The 22,117-nt window shown below is 43.7% G+C and overlaps 1 protein-coding gene across 6 annotated transcripts in view; it reads left to right on the forward strand.

Annotated features, from left to right (window-relative positions):
* The window catches only part of NCOA7 (nuclear receptor coactivator 7), a 1,085,323-nt gene that overhangs the window by 1,041,231 nt on the left and 21,975 nt on the right, over positions 1–22,117 (forward strand). For all 6 annotated transcript variants that reach the window (XM_086926986.1, XM_086926985.1, XM_086926987.1 and 3 more), the window contains 3 exons: positions 10,181–10,333; positions 18,500–18,595; positions 18,732–18,805. In XM_086926986.1, the coding sequence (XP_086783112.1) occupies positions 10,181–10,333; positions 18,500–18,595; positions 18,732–18,805 (323 nt within the window). The remainder of the gene's footprint in view (positions 1–10,180; positions 10,334–18,499; positions 18,596–18,731; positions 18,806–22,117) is intronic.

Below are 22,117 nucleotides of genomic sequence, written 5' to 3' on the forward strand. Positions count from 1 at the left end.
GGGTGTTGCAGCTTCTCTTCTGTTCTTGTGGCCTTCTTCAACAGGTCGGTCAATGGGGCAGCAGTTTGGGAGAAATTGGGAAGAAATCTCCTTTAATATCCCAGCAAACCGAGAAAGGCACGGAGTTCTTTCCGGGTTTGAGGGAAGGGTATGGCTTGAATGGCCTTGATCTTGTTGTCTTGCGGACGGATGACCCCTTCACCCAACAGGTATCCCAGATATTTCACGCTTTGTGCCGCTAACGTGGTCTTGGCGGGGTTGATGGTGAAGCCATGATTCCCAAGGGAGTTTACTATGGATTGCAAATGGTGTAGATGTTGTTCCCAACTGTCACTATATATGACAATGTCGTCTAGGTATGCCCCGGCATACCTTGAATGGGGTTGCAACACTAGGTTCATAGCCCTCTGAAACGTAGCCGGAGCTCTGTGAAGCCCGAAGGGCATTACATTGAACTGGAACAAGCCCTCAGAGGTTGAGAACGCCGTCTTTGGTTTGTCTTCTTTTTTTAGGGGGATCTGCCAATAACCCTTGCACAGGTCAAGGGTGCTTATATACTTGGCTTTGCCTATGCGGTCCACCTTCTCATCTACGCGGGGTAGGGGATAGGAGTCGAAAGCAGAGATCTTATTCACCTCTCTGAAATCAATACAGAATCTAGTAGAGCCATCGGGCTTAGGAACTAGAACGATGAGCGAGTTCCAGCTGCTGCTGGAGGGTTCTATTATGCCCATCCTCAGCATCGGGTTCATCTCTTCTTTAATGATGGCTCTGCATGCTTCAGGGATACGGAAGGGCCTTTGTCTCACTGTTTTTCCCGGTCCCGTGTGGATGGAATGTTCCACTACGGTGGTGTGTCCCGGTAGGGACGAAAACACTGGTTTGCACAGAGGATAAGGACCGTCTGAGGTCTTGTTTGTTTCGTTCAGGAAGGTCTGAGTCCAGGCAACCTTCAAAAGGAAGGGTTTGCATACCGGACAGGACAGGACGGGGCCCCTCCCACTTTTTTAGGAGGTTCACATGGTAGATTTGGGCGATCCCTAGGGTGTAGTCCGTCTCGACTTCGTACGTGACAGGAGTCACTTGTCTTAGGACGGGAAACGAGCCTTGCCACTGCCCTAGTAGCTTATGGTCAGAAGATGGCAAGAGTAACAACACAAGATCCCCAGGGTTAAAAGAGCGGGCCTTGGTTCCTTTGTCATACTGATGTTTCTGCGTGACCTGGGCGGCCACCATGTTCTGTTTCACGATTTCCCTTATTTGTCCTAAATGGGTCCGAAGATTGTCTACATATTCGGGTAGAGGCCGGGTTCGGTCCGGTTCAGCTTCCCAGGCCTCGCGAGCCATGTCTAACAGGGTCCGGGGTGCTCGCCCATACAATAACTCATACAGTGAGTATCCGGTACTGCTTTGAACCTTACACCGGATGGCGAAAAGAGCAAGGGGAAGCATCTCCTCCCACCTTTTGCTCTCTAGGCCCAAGAGTTTCTTAAGGGTGGTTTTTAAGGTATCGTTATAGCGTTCCACCAACCCGTCAGTCTGGGGGTGGTAAGCAGAGGTTCTTATTTGTTTGATACCCAGATGGGAACATACTTGGCGCATGAGGGAGGAGACAAAAGGCGTCCCTTGATCGGTCAAGATCTCGCGGGGAAAACCCACTCTAGAGAAGATGGAGATGAGGGCCTTGGCTATGTTTTGGGTGGTGGGTTGGCGCAAGGGGACTGCTTCCGGGAAACGGGTGGCATAGTCCACCAACACAAGAGCATACCTACACCCACTGCTAGAGGGTAACAGGGGTCCTATAAGGTCCATCCCCACTCTGGTAAAAGGGACATCGATAAGAGGGAGGGGTTGGAGAGGAACCCTCGGGGGTCGATACCGGCTGTTTCTCTGGCATACCGGGCATTCCCGGCAATACTGTTTTATTTGCCCGTGTACGCCAGGTGAATAAAACTTCTCTAGGATCGTTTGTCCCGTTTTTTCGTCGCTGAAATGCCCTCCTAGTAAGTGGCTGTGGGCCAGAAACAGTACTTTGTCATGAAACAATCCAGGGATAACCAACTGGGGGGATTGCTGGGGCCCCCCTTTCCTGTACAGGAGACCCCCTTTCCTGTACAGGAGTCCATTCTTTCGGAAGAAGTAGGAACCTACTTGTAGTGGGTCCTCATTGTCCAGGGCACGGTCCCAGGCTTCTTGCAACACAGGGTCTTCTTGTTGGGTCACGCGGAATTTCCTATCGGTTTCCCACGGATGGGTGTCCACCTGAGCGGGGTAGGTAATGGTAAAGTCCCTTTTTTCTTTCTTCTTTTGGTTTTTAGATTTGATCGGTTTAGACGGAGAATCTAAAGACGGAGAAACATGGGGAAAAGGGGCTTCCGCCCACCATTTCTTCAGGGAGTCTGTAGTGTTCTGAAGGAGGTGGGGTAGACCACTGTAGTCACTTCCCAGGATGGCTTGTTTTGGGAGATTGGGTACCAAACCAACCGTTAATAGGCTTCCTTTGTCTGTGGGGTGTTGCACACGCACTCTGGTCGTCGGATAGCTCTTGGTATCGCCGTGGACACATTTGATGGCCACAGTACCCGTCTCTGGTCCACAGTCAAAGGGAAATCCCTGGGTGCACACTCACGTATGGACTTACTATATTTCCATACCTATCTATCTAAGCATTCAACCACCAACTTAGGAAACTAAATTAGTATGTTATAATGACGAAAATTTAATTTCCACACTAAAATTAGAACGTTCAGTCTTTTTAATAAAAACATAAGTATAAGAAAGTTTGCGCAAAATGACAAATTAAAATTTCAAAGAACAATCTTTGAAAAGATATAATAAAAACAATTAATCATAACAATTCATTACAGTTCATTACATGTACACAAAAGTTTGAATTAAATCTTAAACATTAGAGTCATAAAAAACAAATATCACAGGCAAATGTAACATTGAGTCACAGTAGAAAAACATCAACAACCCCCTACACAATGTGGCTTACTGATATCTTTGCCACTACTAATTACTGGATCCAAAGGTCCTTAGTTAATGTAAAAGTGACGTCAATAGTACCACTTATGTATGCGTATCAATTGCTCACTGGACCCTGCTTGGATTCTATATAAGAAAAAAGTGCGTCGACGCGTTTTGGTGCAGAGAACACAAGATACTGTAGCACCTTCCTCAGGACTGCCGTTTCTTTGGGGTCACCGGCTTCAAAGACTATTGCTTAACACCCTTTCTGTAAATACATAGGGAAAAAGCAAGGTATCACTATTTTTGAGCAGTTCATGACACAATAGCATGATCTAAAGGTCTTACCACATAGGTACACTTCTTTCAACAGGAGTCTAGTTTGTAACACTCTTGTTTATTTATTGATTTTATTAATTTGTCTCACTTTTGTCCTTCTATTAAGTCTTGAGGAACATCCATTTGCTCCACACATTTGGCCTTACTCAACGTGGTGATTCTACTTTCTCATTCAGGACATGTGATTTCCATCTATACAAATCATACATTTTATCACAAACGAACATTTATACGTATGATGTCCTCCGTTTCCATTTTAGTGTGGAAATAGGTGGGGATAGGGGGATAAAGGTCCTACTTTATACCTTGTCTAATCTTATCACTTAATTGCTTACATCCAAGCTTAGCTTGTCTCAATTAAACACATTCTTACCATATAGGTGTAAGGCAGGGCACCACTGTCGGTGTAGTGTTTTGATTCGGGTCCTGGCTTCTGATATAGGTTATAGTTTTTCCTAATGAGGGCACAAAGGACAATCTCAATACCTCTATTCCTTTTGTCCCACCGCTGTCATGCACTTAAGAATTAAGGCCATTTACCTCTTCACTCTTGAGGGGCTGAGAGGTGGGAAGCCTCTTCTCTTCCTTATGGATATATGGTGGCACTTTCTCTTTCCTTTAGCTAGCTATATAAATATCTAATCAAAACAGAAGACATGGTGCTATTTAGGGCTATATCCCCCTCTTTTTGTCACGTTATTACATCTGACGTTTTCTCCATTGCTAGTGCCCTCGCCCCTCGTACAGGCTTATACATTTGGACCATTTACCTTTTCGCAAATATAGGGCAAGAAGGTGAGGGACCTCTCCACTTTCTTTTAGATGTATGAGGGTACTTCCACTCTTCTTAATCCGTCTGAATATGTATCTATTTAGATAAAGGATGTCACATTATAGACGTTGCATTGTTAAGGGCTAAATCCCCCTTAATTTTGCAGGTTTATTTTAATCTATAAATGCGGTCAGTGAAGTATCAGTTTATCTCATCTTACCTTAAAAGTTAATAAAACCTTTCTTGAACAGGCATATATCAGCGTGGTTTCGTCGGTGAACTGGATATGTTCTGTCGGGATAGACAAATGTACATATGTATATGTGCATCTTACGCATAGAATTGCCTGTTTTTATATGTTAGGTCTGCCCTTCTATGTTTATCAGGTTTCTATTGTTTAAATATCTCCCTTCTTTGTATAGAGCTTCAGGGTTTTACTCTCTGCGTTTGGTGTGGCTTTATTGTGTCTCCCGAGTTCCCTTTTGAGTTAACATTAAATAAACTGCGTGGTTTTATCTTTTTGCTGCAACCTTTCCCCCGCTGCGTGTTACCTTAGGGGTTTATTGTCCACATGTGCTTTAAGCTTTATTCTGTCACCCAGAACCAATTTACAATCCCGTTACGGGTGGGCGGACCCTCCTCGCCTTAACTGTTTATACGTTATCCCTTAACTCCCAGGACTTTTTTAACTTCAACATTTTAGGGTTTACCCTCCGATACACCCTCGTTAGCCCTTTCTCTATAAGGATCAAATGGCCCACCTACATGTTGGGTCTATCGGGTTCCCCATTCTTACCGCTTACGTACGAAGATCGCGTTTCTGCCTTGTTCTCTCGCCTTGAACGCCGAGGGTCGGGGAACGCTGTATTTATGCAGGTTTTAATTAGGTCAATTGGTTGCACCTGAATCGCGCGCCTGCGCATATTCGGTGGAGCCTTCACGTATAGTGGTGCCATCTTAAGATCGTATTCTTATTGTTTTACGCTATGGTAGCATACACTAAAGTTTTGCAACCGATACTTTTTTATTTGGATAATACATGTTAATTCTTGACTGAAGATGTTGTTAAATGAATTTCAGTGTTTTATTTTAATTTTGATGTCTTTACGGACTTCCCCCGATTTTTTTTCAATACTCATATCGTTTTCTCTATCTTATTTAATAATTGTTTTAGATTTGTTCCATACCGACAGGAAGGGACTATTGTGGGCGTTGTTCCGTTTTTTAATGCCTATTTATATTAAAGAATGATTCCCAGAAGTTGTTCATTGTAAATTATCTGTGCCCCTATTTGACAGTGATCCTACCTCGTTTTCCCATAGGTTTGAAAATTATAGCATTGCATTCTAGGGGATTTTCATTTATCCATTTTGTATCTATTAGGTATTTTCTCAGACTTGCCTACTCTATTACACTTATATCTTGTCTATAACATTTCAGATTACCTATCATTCTATAGCTTTTCTCTAGTTTACTTCATTTATAGCAAGGCTTCCCACTCTTCCCTTGAATTCAGACCGCATCTGAAGGTGTTGAATTACTGGTCCGACAGGATGTGGCAGTTCCTGTGGTCGTAGAACGCTATGTCGACACCCCGTGTCGGCAAGTGCCATCATTCGGTGTCCATCAATCTGTACTGGACATCGAAAAGGCGGAGAGGTAACTTCAGCGGTGAGACAAACATAGCTCCTGGCCAGTCCTATGTCCATGGGTTCTTCCTTTTGTGGGCATATACGAGCTATATGTCCGTACCCACCGCAATGATAACATTGAGGACCGGGTGGAGTGGGCCGAGGCATAACTGGGTAGGGCAACAAGGGAACAGGTTCAGGTTTCCTGGCCACGGGAGGGGGCCTTTGGGCCCGGGGATGACTGCCATGTGGTGTTCGAGGAGGATGTTCATCTCTGGTTCGCTGGGATTCCTGGGCTCTGCTGTATGCGCTGGCGATTTCCACTGCACTGTCGAGAGTCAGGCGGGCGTGTTGTCGCACCCATTTCTGGGTGGCCGGAAGTAGGGACGCTAGGTACTGCTCCAGGTATATTTTTGTCAGGATGTCTTCCTTGGTGGCTGTGGCGGGCTTCAACCATCGATTAGCTAAGTCCTGTATACGGAACGAGAGCGCCCGAGGCGTTTCCTGGGGTCCTTTCCGTGCCTGACGCAGACGAACTCTGTATGTCTCGTTGTCAATCCCCAGACGCTCCAGGATGCAAGCTTTTATGTTGTTGTAAGGGGTTTGTCCCTGGATGTTGGCCTGCTGGTAGGCTGCCTGCAGCTCACCCGTCAACAGAGGACCAAGGTAGTGGCCCCATCGGTCAGCAGGCCATGACGCAGCCTGGGCTAGGCGCTCGAAATTTGTGAAGAAGTAATCAGGGTCTTCACCCAACACATATTTCTGTAAGACCACGGAGGGTAGGGAGGTAACCGGTCTTTGTTGCCCCATGACGTTGGTAAGTTTCTCGAGGGCTTGATCCTGCGCGGTGCCCTGGCCCTTCAGGACATCATGCAGCTGTCCGCGATAGTCTTCAGCCGTCTTGAGGAATCGTTCCATCATTCTCCCGAGCTGCTCCTGGCTCTCCACCAGTTGTTGGACTGCGGCCTCCATGCTTCCGGAATATCCCACTTCTGACACCAACTGTGGAGCAGGGGGTTGGGCGGACCGGAATAACAGGCGGGAGGCTGGATATAGTGTGCTATGGTCAGCTGCTTTTATTGAAAGTTCAGGGCACAAAGTCTTTAGGATCAGTGTTTGATGAATGAGTCCCGGGTGGTAGTGCAGAGCTGGGGTAGCTGGGATGAGGGTCTGGTGCGGCGGGGTCGTCTTCTGCTGGGTCGATGTCGTCTTCGCGAAGAGAGGTCACTGGTACTCCTCGGAGGTATATAAGGGAGAGAGAATACAGGGCGGTTAGTCCAGTACAGCAAAGGACTGCTGTACTTCCACCTACACCGGGGAGTGAAGGGATCGGAAACCGAACGTGAGGAAGGGCCGGTAGGGTAGGATGGGAAAAGTCAAGCAAGAGAGGGAATGGGAAGAGGGTGTTGCGTGTGACAGGCAACGGTGCTCGGGTCTTTTATACAGTGCCAGTGATAGACTACAATATACAGTGCTTGTGCTCGTGAGGGTCTCTATACAGTATTTTACAGCTAAATACAGGGGGAACATGGAGAAAGGATAGAGTGTACTCACGTGCCCCGCCGCAACTTTCCTGCGAGTTGCGGCCGCTCTCCAGCCACCTCCTGAGGACGCCACCAGTCTTCCGTCCAGACGTCGTCCTCCTCGTCCTCGTCTCTGTTCTTCTGCTCCGCTCCGCTCGCTGTCAGTGGTTCGAAGCCTGTCGCTGTCTCCTGCCACAAGTCCGCTGCTTTGAACGCATCTCCTTCCTTCCAGATGGCTTTTCTCTGTTCCGGGCTGGTTTCCGGTAAAGCGCTTCCGGGGTCGGAGGCGGTCGTTTCCGTTTCCACCAATGGTGCCTCACTTCCGGGGTCAAGGGGGATCGCTTCCGGTCCTTCGGGCTCGGCGGTTGTTGTTGGTTCCTGTAGGGGAAGAGAGAGAGGAGGAGTCCGGTTTGAAAGGGACGCTGCATGACACTTCGCGGAGGTCAGGGACCTCCGGCTCAGACGTCGCCCCGTGGAGGTAAGGGTGGCTTTTTCTCCACAAGACTACAGACACTCCAAATCACAGCTGCCAGCCAACCACCCATGCTGATCTCGCATCACACCTCAACTGAGGGAACTCGACTGGCTCGCAATATACAAGCAAACTCAGTTCAAGCTTCTCTCCTACACACACAAAGCACTACACTATACACAACTACCTGAATAGTTGCATAGATTTCCACAAACACCCCAGGTACCTCCGATCAGCCTGACTCCCACTGCCACACATCCCACGCATGCACAAAAGTAGGCCACGAGAGTGAGCCTCCTTATACATCGCACCAAGAGTGAAACGACCTCCTACACCACATTAGAGCCTCCTCTCTTCTTGAGTTCTGCAAAAAGCTGAAGACCTGGTTCTTCGAGGAAGTCCTATCAGAGCTAGCCTCACATACTTGCAAAAGTGCCAAGATTCCGTCATGGGTGATGGGAGGCTATCATAACTAAGGCTCCCGGTTTTCCGTTTAAACAGATTTTTACATATAAATACTGACGGAAAACGTTTTTTTCTTTGTCTGGATTTATATATAAAAAACGTAAAACTACTAGAAAAACAAATGCTTGTGATGCCTATGTGCTCCTCTGGAAAATCCGTGTCTGAGGTGCACAAGGGTTGTGGAAAGAAATATGAAACCGCTGCCATCAAACTGCCCATCTGGAGAGGGGTGAACAAGTGCAGCCAGGGGTGCCGTGTCTGCAGAAGGAGAGGTTTCATTATTTTTGGAGTGTAAGAATCAAAATTGCTATGTAATGCATTCAGGAAACTCAAATGGCCCTTTAAAAATGTGTTAATCAGCATGTAGGCACAACTTATTTGCTCTGCCATGAAGAGATTTTACAGACTATTAAAATCCTAGAAATGCTGTTGAAAAATGCTGGTTGTGTCTCATTAAAAGGCCTGTGACTCTTGCCCACTGAGGACAGCTGCAGTCCTGTGCCTTTCACATGTTATCTCTTGCTATAGCAGTGTTCACATCCGATTCCCTGTGCATTTTGAAAGTGACCCAGATTAATCTGGTTAAAAGACCCCTCGTCATGTGGCTCACGCAAAAGCTTTTCTATAGGCAGCAGATGCTTTTTCGCATACTCAAGCTTCATAAACAAACAGGTACCCTCCGAAGGTGCCTTTTATCAAGCCTTACTCTCTTGTTTGAACAGACCTCTTCAAAAAAAGTTAATGCTAACCAGCAAAGCTTTACTGTCGTGCCAGCATGGCAGCTTTATACTGTAACCACAATATCAAACTCAAAGAGAAAGGAGATATGCAATGAAGCGGAAGCAAGTAGAAGGTACATTTGTGGAGCAATGCAAGCAGCTAACGTTCATTAAGAGGTATGAAAACACCTCCAGGGTATAGGCTCCAGCCCCAGAAACCTTTTGTGTTTTTTGTTGCATGGAGGGAGGAAGGAGATCAATAGGGGCAGGGCACGGAGGCAGGCATGCCTCAACAGCTATCAGCATAAAGCCTGGGTCCACCTCTCAGTGAGTGTTCACCCCTGCAGAGCAGTGAGGCTGAGTGAGAGGTGTTTGGGTCAGTTAGAATGACTTATTTTTACTTGGCAATCATCGCCAGAGTCTGGAAACGTCATAGCACTTAAATACTAACAGATGGACTGTTGCACCGTCTGTGCTCTCCATTTTATCCTTCGAGCAGACACTTTGTGTGATGGCTGATAAAATGCAAGTAAAAGAGGGAGTAATGACTTCACTTTTGCCAGACAGCTTTACAAGTGATACCTAATCAATGCCACTAATTCACTAATCGTTTCTTCGAGGACATAGAAGAAATTTGCTCAAAATAAGTGAAGTGCACCTAGCATAGGCTCCAATTTCAAAAACTGTTACAACAACTTATAACAACTGAGTGCAAGTGTGCATGACTATTTAAATAAATGTGGAAAAATACTAGCTCTAGCGTCTTCTTTTTCTTGCGATAAAATAAATGTGGATAATTACAGATGAAAAGACCAAAAAATAAATATGGATTAATACAGATGGAAAAGTAGAAAAAATAAATACCATAAAACCGGGACCCCTAATAATAACAGAACACATTCCGTACACTGTTATCCTAGGCATGTACAACTGTGGTATCTATTATCGATATTACTAGTAACAATAGTTCAAACCAATTGAATGACTTCCAGCATTGCTAGGTGCAAGTATAAATTGTTCTGCGCACAGATGTGGATTTTGAGCTAAAGGGAAAATGATGGTATTAAACAAGATTGTTTTCGAAGCACCACCGAGTCCTTTGAAAGAGCAGCAGTTCTCAACTGCTTGATTTGCTATTATAACACGTTTATGCTGCTATTGCTGTACCACAGTTGCGACCATCATGCTTTTGCATGAAAGCAAAGCCTTGCTTCCTATCCTTGCTTTTTGCTGATAAGCAATTTTCTCTTATTTACCTTAATGTTTCATTTATGTATTGACTCTTTTAGCTTGCACAACGCCTTCCAGCACGAGTTCAGGGGTATCCCTGGCGATTGGCTTATAGTACACTGGAGCATGGTACCAGCCTGAAAACTCTGTATAGGAAGACAGCATCTATTGACAGCCCAGTCCTTTTGGTCATCAAAGATATGGACAGCCAGGTACTCTTTCATCTTTCATTAAGTTTAACAGAAAATCTGTCTTGCATATGGACTTTTGAAAGAAATATTAGGGAATATTTCAGTTGGCACTGCTCAGTGATTTTTGAGGATAAAAGGTTTGGCAACGTTTTAACCAGTAGTTATAAATATGCTTTAAGACCACAGGGTAAAAAAAACTCTTAGAATGGGTGCAAGAAAAATCAATGGACTCTAATATTTAAAAGCATTTGCAGGCTTTCTTAATAAGCCAGCATCTTAATTTTTCAGTACGCATCTTTCATAGAGAAACGAAAAGTATGTAGGCAGTCTTGTCGTAATTAAGTACCTAGTAGTGTTAGTGTGGAGTCAAAAGGTGATTCTGGTGACCATGGGAACATGAGATCATTGAATAGATTACACCAAGGAGACCAGGTAATTTGTTGAGTTTATGTAATAACCTGTCTTTGTGGTTTCTGCTGCATTCCATAAACTTTTTCAAATGACAGGGTGCGTTGAACAACTGCACGATGAAATGCAATTAACTTGTGTAATATAATATATATATATATATATATATATATATATATATATATATATATATATATATATATATATATATTAGTTGTGTGTATGTATATCTCAAAAAAATACCCTTTCAAGTTTAGAATGATACATAAATTATGCAAAAAAGAAGCAGAGAACTCTAGATATTTCTCAAGTTTACGTGGAAGGCAGCTCCTGTACAGAGCAGCCTCAACACCAGCGACACTCTAAATCTGCTCACCTCAAATGTCTGACTTTCTATCAGTCTTTAAGCATAGAATTAGCATAGTGCCATCCACACCTAGATAGAAAGGGACAACGTCTTTTGCCATTTATACAGCAATGTTTTTAAGCATAGGACTAGCAAAGTGCTATGATGAGTTGTAAAATGACAAAAGCCTTTTACCACTCCAGGCACAGTATTACAGCTTTTAAATGGTAAAATACCAACCAAGCTCGGGGAGATAAACATCTCCACACTCCCAAGCACTTCGTCCACTGACAGGGAGCAATACACATCTCACCATAGAGCCATTAACATTGGGTGACAGTGAACACTTTCAGAAAGGCAGATTTTACTTAGTCAGGAAAATTTCAACTTTCTAAAAGTATCATTTTCAAAAAAAGTGAAATGAGGGCTATCCACATATTGTCAGTCCCCGCCAAGGGCAGCCTATTGGTTCCCAGCATTGAACTTTCCCTTCTGCTTCTGCTCCCATTCTCCTCAGCTGATGTTATGGTGCTCGGGTGCTCAACAACCTCAACATTTAAAAAATACGCGGTTTACCAGTGTGCATCCTGACCGTTGGTGGTTGAACTAAAGAACGCTAACGCAGGCACTCTGTAAACACAAACAACACTTTTCCTCCCTTGTAAGAAATGTCTGCACTCTGGAATACAAACAATCGCTGTTTTATTCCATTTCAAACCGTGCTCGACACAGAACGCATTTTGTCTGCTTATTTAGCCTTTGTCCACTAACAAGCTCCATATTCCACACAGATTATATACTTCTCATGTGATGCCAATTAGGTTAACATAGAAGAATTACTCCCAACAGCACCCCATACTTTGAAGCTTGGTAAGTAGGGCATTATTAAATAACGGGCAAGTTATTTGGAGGCAGATTAGAGTACTATTTGGTTGCCTGTGTCGGCACCAGCTGCATAGCATTGTAGTCTGTCTTTGAGTGTTGTGCTTACCTGCACTCCGGTTATAGTTACTTATATTTCTAAGTAGTGGACAGGGATGCAAATTATCCACACCAAGAACAAGAAGGAATTTGGAACAGTATGGGTTTCGGGGGTAAGCAGGTTAAGGGCTTGTCTTTGATGGCAGGTGTAGTGTTATTCACTGTCCAGAAGGCAGTGCTGCTCTGTCCTGTGCACACACAATAATGCAGGGTACCACCACATATTACTGCCCCCATCAAGAGATCCAATTATCAACTTAATACTCACCACCGTAGGCAAACTTTTAGAAATGCAGATCTGTGTTTGTTTATTATGACTTGGGCATGGGCTGTTATTTAATTCCAGGTGATGCACAGTGAATTGTTTTACCTGATACTCTGCTTCGCCACCAGCTGAATGTGTTCAGACTAACTCCGGGGCAGAGTGAGAAAGAAACATAGGGGCATGGGTGGAGTTGGACACAACACAGGGGTGAGGGTGCTGTGGCGTAACACGCTGCAGAGAATGACAAACCTGCTATGTAAAGGTGCCTATCACGTGATACCGAATCGCAGAAGGGAAGGGCATGTAAAAAAATGAAGAACAAACAGTCCTACTGGATGGCCGCCATGATGGAACAGGTAGGAAGAGTCGGAAGACTAACATCGCAAGAGGCTTCCACAGTAAAACTCTCAATTGTTAAAATATTACTTTGTTCGTAATATAAATGCAGAGGAAGCCATCCATTCCCATGAGCTGGCATATGTTAGAGGAAACAGTGCTATGGGAGCGGGGGCGACTGCGCCGTTCTGGCTTGCACCTCCTTACACTGCACATTGGGGTGGGGGGTAAACCACGTAAAAGTTGAGGCAAAGCTCAGGTGCGTTACAAGAAGCAGCGGTTGGTGGCATTTTACTGCCAGAGCCTCCATGGGTATGTTGTGGGCAGCGTCGTACAAGCAGCAAGGGGTGGGAGTGGCTCCATTAGACAGCAATAATATCCACACTGCCAATAACTAGCTGCAAGGGGCTGGTGTTAGTGTTTTGAGAACTTCACTGGAAGATTAAGTTAATTGCCTGCTGCAAGGAGAGAGCGGAAAGACAAAGCTACAGTGTAACAAAAAATCCACGGGGCATGACCGGGCACTGGCCAAACAAAATGCTCTCGGAGTTAAATTGCCAGAAGCAGATCTAAGCACACAAAGGGGGGACTGTTAATGAAATGCAGCAACAAGAAAACTACATTTCTGATTGACAGACAACAGCTAATAAGAATCGCTGGGTGTGCCGCAAGTCATAGAATAGGATACAACACGTCTTGCAGACAGCGCATGCACTGTCTTAGGCTCGACCTAAAAACAACTGTAGCTCAGTCAAACAAATAATACAAATTCTGCTCAGCAGCCACACTTCTTTTATGATATAATGTCAAGTCGCCTGAAAAGGTTTATCCAAAGTTGCAGTTAAACATGACATTAGATCCGTAGCTTGTTCCCTGTTTATCTACGATTTTCTTACATAAACTTAGAAACATCAAATAGTGGCTTCCATTGCAGATCCTTCTTTTTGTATTTACGACTGTGTGCAAAGTAGACCCCTATCGTAGATCTCTGTGATTTTGGAGAACAACATATTGAGGCAATTCAGTTACAGAAGACAGTCTGTGAGAAACACAGTTACTGAAATTTTACACGTGGACTGGGAGAACAAAACATTTAAAACAATTCTCTTATTGAGGAACAGCATTTCTAAAAAATCTCTGCCACACTAGCCAGAACACTTAATTCCTCACAAAAAATAACCCTTTGTTTATATAACTGCATCTCGAATTCAAATTTTATTTGCAACCCTGGCCCTTAACTCTAACTATAACAGTAACCATGACCATAATACTTAAGATTACCCTAACCCTTTTTAAACCAGTGTTCAGTTTTATCAATTTGCAATAACAAAAACAAAGTATATATTATATATATATATATATATATATATATATATATATATATATATATATATTATATATCACTTAAAAAACCATAGGTTTCAGGCCTTATATAGTTGGGAATTAGCATTTAAAAAACCATTGAAATTGCTCCAATATAGTTAGTTGTACTAACTATATTTCGCGCACCCGCAATCCACTGCTGATGAGGTCACTTATTACATCATTCATGACATGGTCAGTGATATCACTGATGACATCACTGATGACATCACTGATGACATCATCCAGTGACTGTGTGTTTCTGTAAAGTTTAAATATGTTTTACATATTGAAGAATGAGTGGATGTATAAGTGTCTGGATGAAGGATTTAGTAGGTGCGTGACTGACTGTATGAGTGAGTGATTAAATGTGTCTTACTAAATGCATGGGTTAGTGACTAAAATGTCTGAATGTGTGCATCAGTATGTCTGTTGTTGTGTAAGCTGCTGCATGTGTTGATCAGTAGCTATATGAGTGGCTATATGGGTTATTGATTGGTTGCCCAAGTATTTGAATGGGAGACTGAGTGTGTGTGGGTGGGTGGGTGGGAGGTGTGTGACTCTGTGCATAGATGTGTGAGCAGTTGATTTACTAGGTGTATGAGTTCAAGAGTGCATGTTGAAACAGATATATGGGCGGTTGACTGTGTGCATGGGTGTGTTGGTGAGTGAATGAATATCTCAGTGCTACATGTCCAAGTAAGTACATATGTAAAACACAGTGCATGTGAGAGTTGGCATATATAAATGACTATACATGAGAGCCAGTGAATGTGTGAGTGGCTGTATGGATCATTGTGTACTTGTATCAGTGATTATATAATTGAGTAAGTATGTGTTAGTATATGTTTGAATAAGTAAGGTGTTGTGTGTATAACTGTATAGTTGAGGAAATGGAAGTGTGATTGATTCTTTGCATGACTGACTAGGTGTGTGAGTAACTCCATGGATGAGTGGCAGTGTGTGAGTATCGGTAGAGGTGTATGAGTGCATATGATAGTGTTGTATTGATGAGTGACTGTATGTATGAGTGATTCTATGGGTGAATGGGTGAATGAGTGAATGTGTGTGTAGACCCAGGAATCAGTGAGTGCGTATGTAGTAACTGGTATTGGTGTGTCAATGGTTTCAAGAATGGTAGTCTGTATTTAACAGTGGGTGTATCAAAGGTTATATTAGAGTGTGAGGAGGTGCATCGTATTATCACATGAATGATATCATCAGTGATGTGATCAGTGATGTCAAATGAGATGTCATCAGTGATGTCATCAGTGATGTCATTTGAGATGTCATCAGTGATGTCATCAGTGATGTCACTGACCATGTCATGAATGATGTAATATGTGACATCATCAGCAGTGGATTGCGGGTGCGCGAAATATAGTTAGTGCAACTAACTATATAGGAGCAATTTCAATGGTTTTTTAAATGCTAATTCCTAACTATATAAGGCCTGAAACCTATGGTTTTTTAAGTGAATTTGCAAGGTTTTTAAAATGCTAATTCCTAACTATTTAAGGCCTGAAACCTATGTTTTTTTTTTTAAAAGTGAATTTGCAAGGTTTTTTAAATGCTAATTCCTAACTATACAAGGCCTGAAACCTATGGTTTTTTAAGTGAATTTGCAAGGTTTTTAAATGCTAATTCCTAACTATATAAGGATTGAAACCTATGGTTTTTTCAGTGAATTTGCAAGGTTTTTTAAATGCTATTTCCTAACTATATCAGGCGTGAAACCTATATTTTTTTTCAATAAATTTCAAAGGTTTTGTAAATGCTAATTCTATTAGCGTATAACGTTTATATTATCCTTCTGGGACCACCTGAGCAGCCATCTTGTTTCTCAGGAGAAGTGAGGCACAAGAGAGCACAAAACAAGAGTAGAAAACGCGAAAAGGGGGCAGGGTTGAGACCCCCGGACCCCCTAGCCCTTCTCAGGGGGTCCCAGTAGGACCACCAAGTGCAACATTTTTTTTATTGTTTTTTAAAATCGTGGGGTCCGCGTACGGTGCGCGTACCCCGTGATTTGTTTTGTTTTTGCCCTTGGGGTCCTTTTGGGATCCCCTGAGAAGGGCTAGAGGGTTGGGGGGTCTCTACCCTGCTCCCTTTTCGTGTTTTCCACTTTTGGTTTGGGCTCTCTTGTGCCTCAGTTCTCCTGAAAAACAAGATGGTGGCCAACACTTCCTGGTTTGGACAGTTTGGAAGGTTGACAGTCGACTGCCAGCCAATCAGAAACTCGCTCGCGCACGTAAGGGTAGGCGCACGTACGCGTACGGTGCGCGTACGGTGAGCGCATATAGATGTATAATTTGCTCAAATTCAACTTTCTCAACAACTACTGTAGGGATTTTCACCAAATATAGAAAAGGCACTACTGCATACCTGTCCCTACCATTTTGCCAAGTTTGGTGTAATTCCGTTCAGCCGTTCGGGCTGTAGCCGTGTCTGAAGGTCCCATAGAAAATGCCATTTGAAAATTTTCAAATTCAATTTTCTCAAGAACTACTGGAGGGATTTTCACCAAACGTAGCAAAGGCACATCTGCATACCAGACCCTACCATTTTGCCAAGTTTGGTGTAATTCCATTCAGCCGTTCGGGCTGTAGCCGTGTCTAAAGGTCCCTATGGAAATTAACATGGGGAAAACACGTTTTGGGACCCCCCTTTTTTCTCGGCCCCCGCTTGACGAATCCCCCCGAAACTTTCAGGGAAGGAGCGGTCGAAGCAATTTTAAGGAAACTTACACGCAGATTCCTCAATCGGCGCGTAAGTTATTCCCAATAGAATGTTGGGGATTTCCTATGGTAACTAGGTCCTAACTATATACACCTACTAGCGACCGCCAGTAGGTAATATATATATATATATATATATACATATATATATATATATACACAAACATATATTTGATGTTTTAATAATGTACTTTTACAATGTATATGACTTTACCACACATGCATTTGCGTTATAATGGCATGTGTGATAGTCATATGCATTGTAAAAGTTTTAAAAATTATGTCTTTGAGGAGTAATAGTCCCGCGTTTTAAAAATTGCGGGATGTTGGTTTGCGGAATATCATCACATATTCTCGGGGGAGGGATAGTCCCTTTCTTGCTATTTCTGTGGAGGCGGGCCTTGTGTCCGGATGTGCGTGGCACGAGGCCTGTGCGCAACAGAAGTGGAAAATCTCCATGTGTGCGCTTCAGGCGTCACCGGAAGTTAAGGCGAAATTACATTTCCTGCACAATGGCCCCTGTTTGCGCTCCTTCCGGCCCTTGGGAATAGCGCCATGCCTGACCTCCATACAGTAAAGCAGGTGCACGTCTCTGGGAGGGCGGGGCAAGCACACCCAGAGCTAGAATGTACAGAACCTGGGAAGAAAAAAACAATGAAATATTGGGCACAACGCTCGCTTTTTTTTCCGTAATCCCGCGCCCCGCATACGCCCCCAGCACACGATTTGAGACCTGGCATGAAGGGCGGAATGTACCACACGCCCCCAGCGTTTGTCACGCCCCCAGCACACGCCCACAACGGACTACTTTGCTGGCACGGTTCTTTTACCTTTTAAATGTATATGGTGGGCATCTGCATAGCCTATGTCCTTCTGCTGCAACTGCCCTTTCCAACGCTGTATTGGGTGTTGTGATTGATGCTGTGGTTCCTGAGATTACCCGCCTCAAAGGTTTGGGCTCTCTCTTTATTATATTAGTATATATACATATATATATATATATATATATATATATATATATATATATATATATATATATATATATATATATATATATATATATATATATATATATATATATAGTAATTTTTATGATGAAATGATATAATGCCATCGATTAGATAATTTCACATATGTACATATATTCTTATGCAGAGGACCAAAAACTTTTTTGATTTAGCAAAAAGAGTGCTTCACCAGGAATGTTTACGGAGTCAATGTATAGTGAATGATTATCCACATGTATACAAACATTTATTTGTATGAAGAATATTAATGCAATCAAAATAGTTGCCTCTTATATATTAATTCTTTGTCAACATATGTGGTAACACTATCTGAGATCTGACAGTGTATTGGTATTTGACTGATATTTCAATTGTTGCCTTCCACCAAAATATCGGAGCTGAATAAGTTTATTTAAAACATTTCATTGAGTATGTTTTCCATGTCTATGCTTCATAGCTTCACAGGTGCAACCAATCACCTATCACTGGCACTTTAAAAGGGGAATACACTATATATATATATATATATATATATATATATATATATAGCCGTTTTCGCAGTCTAAAATGTTTATTAGAGCCACTTTTCTCTATTAAATTGCCTAAATATAAGGTTTATTTATAGAATATTCTCTGTATCTAAGTAATATCCTCAAAATAGAATGACTGAGAAAACAAATGCATTACTGTATCTTGCATGTTTTCCTTCAGATGTGACATATTATTTTACTCCCCGCACGCTAACAGGTGTTTGGAGCGTATGCAACTCATCCTTTTAAGTTCAGCGACCACTACTATGGAACGGGAGAAACTTTTCTTTACACATTCAGTCCTGATTTCAAGGTAAGTGCACAAATCTGCTCTTCTTTCTACTTCTTGTTTGTGCTCGGTGCAGTACTCTGTTTCAAAAAGTTTTCCAAACCTGTGTTTTTTCTGATCTTACAACTGCAATGTAACGTTGTCTGTCTTGTTTTCACAGGTGTTTAAGTGGACTGGAGACAATTCTTATTTCATTAATGGGGATCTGGGCTCTCTAGAGCTAGGAGGAGGAAGGTGAGTCTTCAAAGCAAACTGTACATCTAAATGGTTTAGCTTCACTTTAATTCTTAATTCATATACGTTGAGTAAGTTTCGGTGTCACAGTCCCATGATCATTTTCTTATGCAGCAATATTCAGGAAGTAGCCCTAGAGTTGCAATGGGTATTTTGTTCACATAGGATGTATTAAAGGAGATGGTTATAAACAGGATACAAATGCCTGAACTTGAGATTTAGCCAGCGCTATTTTATTACGACTGTGCATCATTCCGTCCTCCCAGAATATGTCAACATTTCCTTAAAGGTTCAAACATATTGCAAAGGATATAACACTTAAATCCAATTATGCAATTTACCCTGACTAATAACCCTGAATGTGTCTCTCTCCCATTCAAAACATCTACTGGTCAGTACACCGTATTCATGTGCCCACTCTCCACCATTACAAATTAAAATGTGCAGAGGATCTGCTGATTGACTGATTCAGTTAACTGTTGAGCAGTGGGGTACGTGGCAAAGGGCTGTTTCTAGGAAGCTGCATTAACAGGTTCTGTTTCTGAAATACTAAAATAAAAGGGGGAGCTGTGCTTGAGTTGTTGTATTGCGCAAACAGGTGGTATACCACTTTCGGTGGGTGCTGCCTTAGCTCACCTTTAGTAGATTAGCCTCCGTGAAAAGGCAACCCGAACAGAACGTAAATGTAGGTTTTGTGGAACCACTAAGCAACACAGTAAAAAAAAACATACTTGCATAGGCTAATTAAAGTCAACCAGATTAGGGATATGGGAAATTCATTCCTCAGATTACTGTTCCTTGAGCTATACTACAAATTAGTTAAATATATTCTAAAATGACTCAAAACCCACGTTTTTGTGGTTGGGTGAAAATATTGAATACCATTAAAACCAACTTTTCAAAAATTGTTGCCAGATGTTTGCAGTGCTTCTGATGGAGACTAGAAATGTAGATTGCTCACCTTATATTTCCCAAGCATCAGACTGGATACTGAATATCTTGGACAGTATCTTTGCATGGCAGTAGGTGACATCAGTCGGCTCCACGTTGACGTTCTATGCATCAGAAGTGATGTTGTGGTCACCACATAAGAACCACACTGGCGCGCTGAGATCCATTTTTCTTTCCGTAACACCAGCGCAGATCCGGAAGGCTACCTCTGTCAATTTTTTTGACCCAACTTTTTTGAGCTTTTGTCAACAATTTTTGAGCAATTACTTCCAGGTGCTAGCGACCTGTTCCCTGTAAACCTACAGAGTTTAACCTTTGTGGAGAAAGTCACTGGTTGATGTCATTCTCTGATCATCACTTGCTGTGCCTCTGGTGCCTGGGTTCCGGGCAAGACCCTAAAGCCTCCTTTGAGTGCAAGTCTATGCACCCCAAAGCAATTCACGAGCGGGTGATGAAGCTTCTGGCGGCATGGCAGAAAAAGGCGCCATGCCATTCTCAGTCCTCTTTCCTAGGTCGATCTCTGGGCCGGTCCTGCGGACAGTCCTCTTCCTCCTCCAAGACTAACTTCTCCAAGTTGGGTAACTTAAAAAAGCACGAGATGTGTTCTTCCGCTTCTTCAACCAAATGTTGTGCTTTGAGGCCCCACTCCCGCACTCCACCTGTATAGCCAGCATTCGGGCCCACTCTACACTTCCCAAAGCCAAAGGGAAGCCAGCCCAGTTAAAGGAATTAGATGACGCCATGTTCGTTTCACCAGCTCGCTTTGGCACCCAAACGACCCCAATGAGCTAGGAGGCACCCTAGCTGAGTAACTGTCAGCAGGTTATCCCCAGATCCTATCTGGGCCCTCTGAATCTGAACCCCGATCAGGCCTGATGCCACCACGGGTGTCAATACCATCCACAGCCCCACTCCCTCTGGGGCAAATACTGATTCCTCTGGCGCTGCTGAATGAAGACCCAATACTCCTCTCCAACTCAGTCGACGCCACTCAATGTTGACCCGCCACCGTCTAGGCCCGCCCAACTCCTGGACTTGCCTCCTTTACACAAGTCCTTTATTTCCCCAGGAGGAGATGAGGGAAGGGTTATGGCCCCTTTTAGGATGACCTTGGCTAAGACAAGTGGCATGAAAAGCTGGGTTACGCCAGTGGCGTGGACACCTCCCCAGACATGCGTTGCCCTCCGGTGGCAAACACTGTCATGCCTGGTTACGGTTCACTCCATTTTCAGGGGAAGTTCAAGCGTCCTTCATTGAAATTCTATTTGATGGCTCTCCTTGCTAGGCGACATAACTGATATGGAAAAGGAGAGGTTCCTGTAAAGCAAGCCATAACTAGTTCCCTGGGCCTCTCTCTGGCTTCCTGCTCACAGTAGCAGTCCTTTCACCCATTCCACAGCCGTGTCTGGGCTCCTATGGTTGCCTGCAATATCAGCCTTACCCCACAGCGCAGCAGACTGGCCGAGGTCGAGGATCCCAGAAGGGTGCAGGAGTCCTACCCAGCACACTGTTGAGTCCTCCGCCCCTCTGGCATGCAGCCTCCGAGCCACTTTAATGAGCCCTCCACACCATAGTGACCCTTTGGCAACAAAGTACGGCACCACCTGCCCCAATGGAGCACCATCATGTCAAAAAAGTGGATGCTCCAAATTGTGTATAAGGATCATGCTCTTCCATTCACTGAAACTCCCCCACCCTTGCCAACATCCCCTGAACAGCTGTCAGAGGAGAATCTCTCCTTGCTCCATAAGGAAGTGGAGGCTCTGTTTGCTAATGGAGCGATCAAGAGGGTGCCAGCACCAGAGATACGGCCAAAAAAGTGCAGAGGCTTCTGTCCTATACTAGAGCCTCACTATACTAGATATCAAAACCTTTCTGTGGAAAAAGAAATTCAAGATACTCACATAAGCTCAGGTTCTACCTGCCCTCGATCCTGGAGACTGGGTGGTAACATTGGACTTGTAAGGTGCATATTTCAAAATTCCTGTTCTGTAGGCCCTCAGACATTACCTGCAGTTTTTGTGGGCCAAAAGCATTCCAGTTTGCTGTACGCCTCTTTGGCCTTACCAGTTGCCCCTGGGAGTTCATGATGATTGACTACTGAAGGCTTCCTCGCCACAGGCAATCAATGCCCACCTCCAGATTACGGCGCAACTTTTGCAATCTCTGAGGTTCAATATCAACATGCCAAAGTCACACCTGGCTACTTCTCCGGCACTCCCTTTCATCTGAGCCATTCTGCATACAGTCCAATCGCACGCATACCATCTGGAGCACAGAATCCAGGACATTTGGGCTATGATTACGATGTTTCAACCTCAGTCCGGGATTTTGGTGAGACGTCCCCTAAGGCTGCTTGAT

The sequence above is a fragment of the Lissotriton vulgaris genome, chromosome 6 (assembly GCF_964263255.1).
Source record: "Lissotriton vulgaris chromosome 6, aLisVul1.2, whole genome shotgun sequence".
Lineage (NCBI taxonomy): Eukaryota > Metazoa > Chordata > Amphibia > Caudata > Salamandridae > Lissotriton > Lissotriton vulgaris.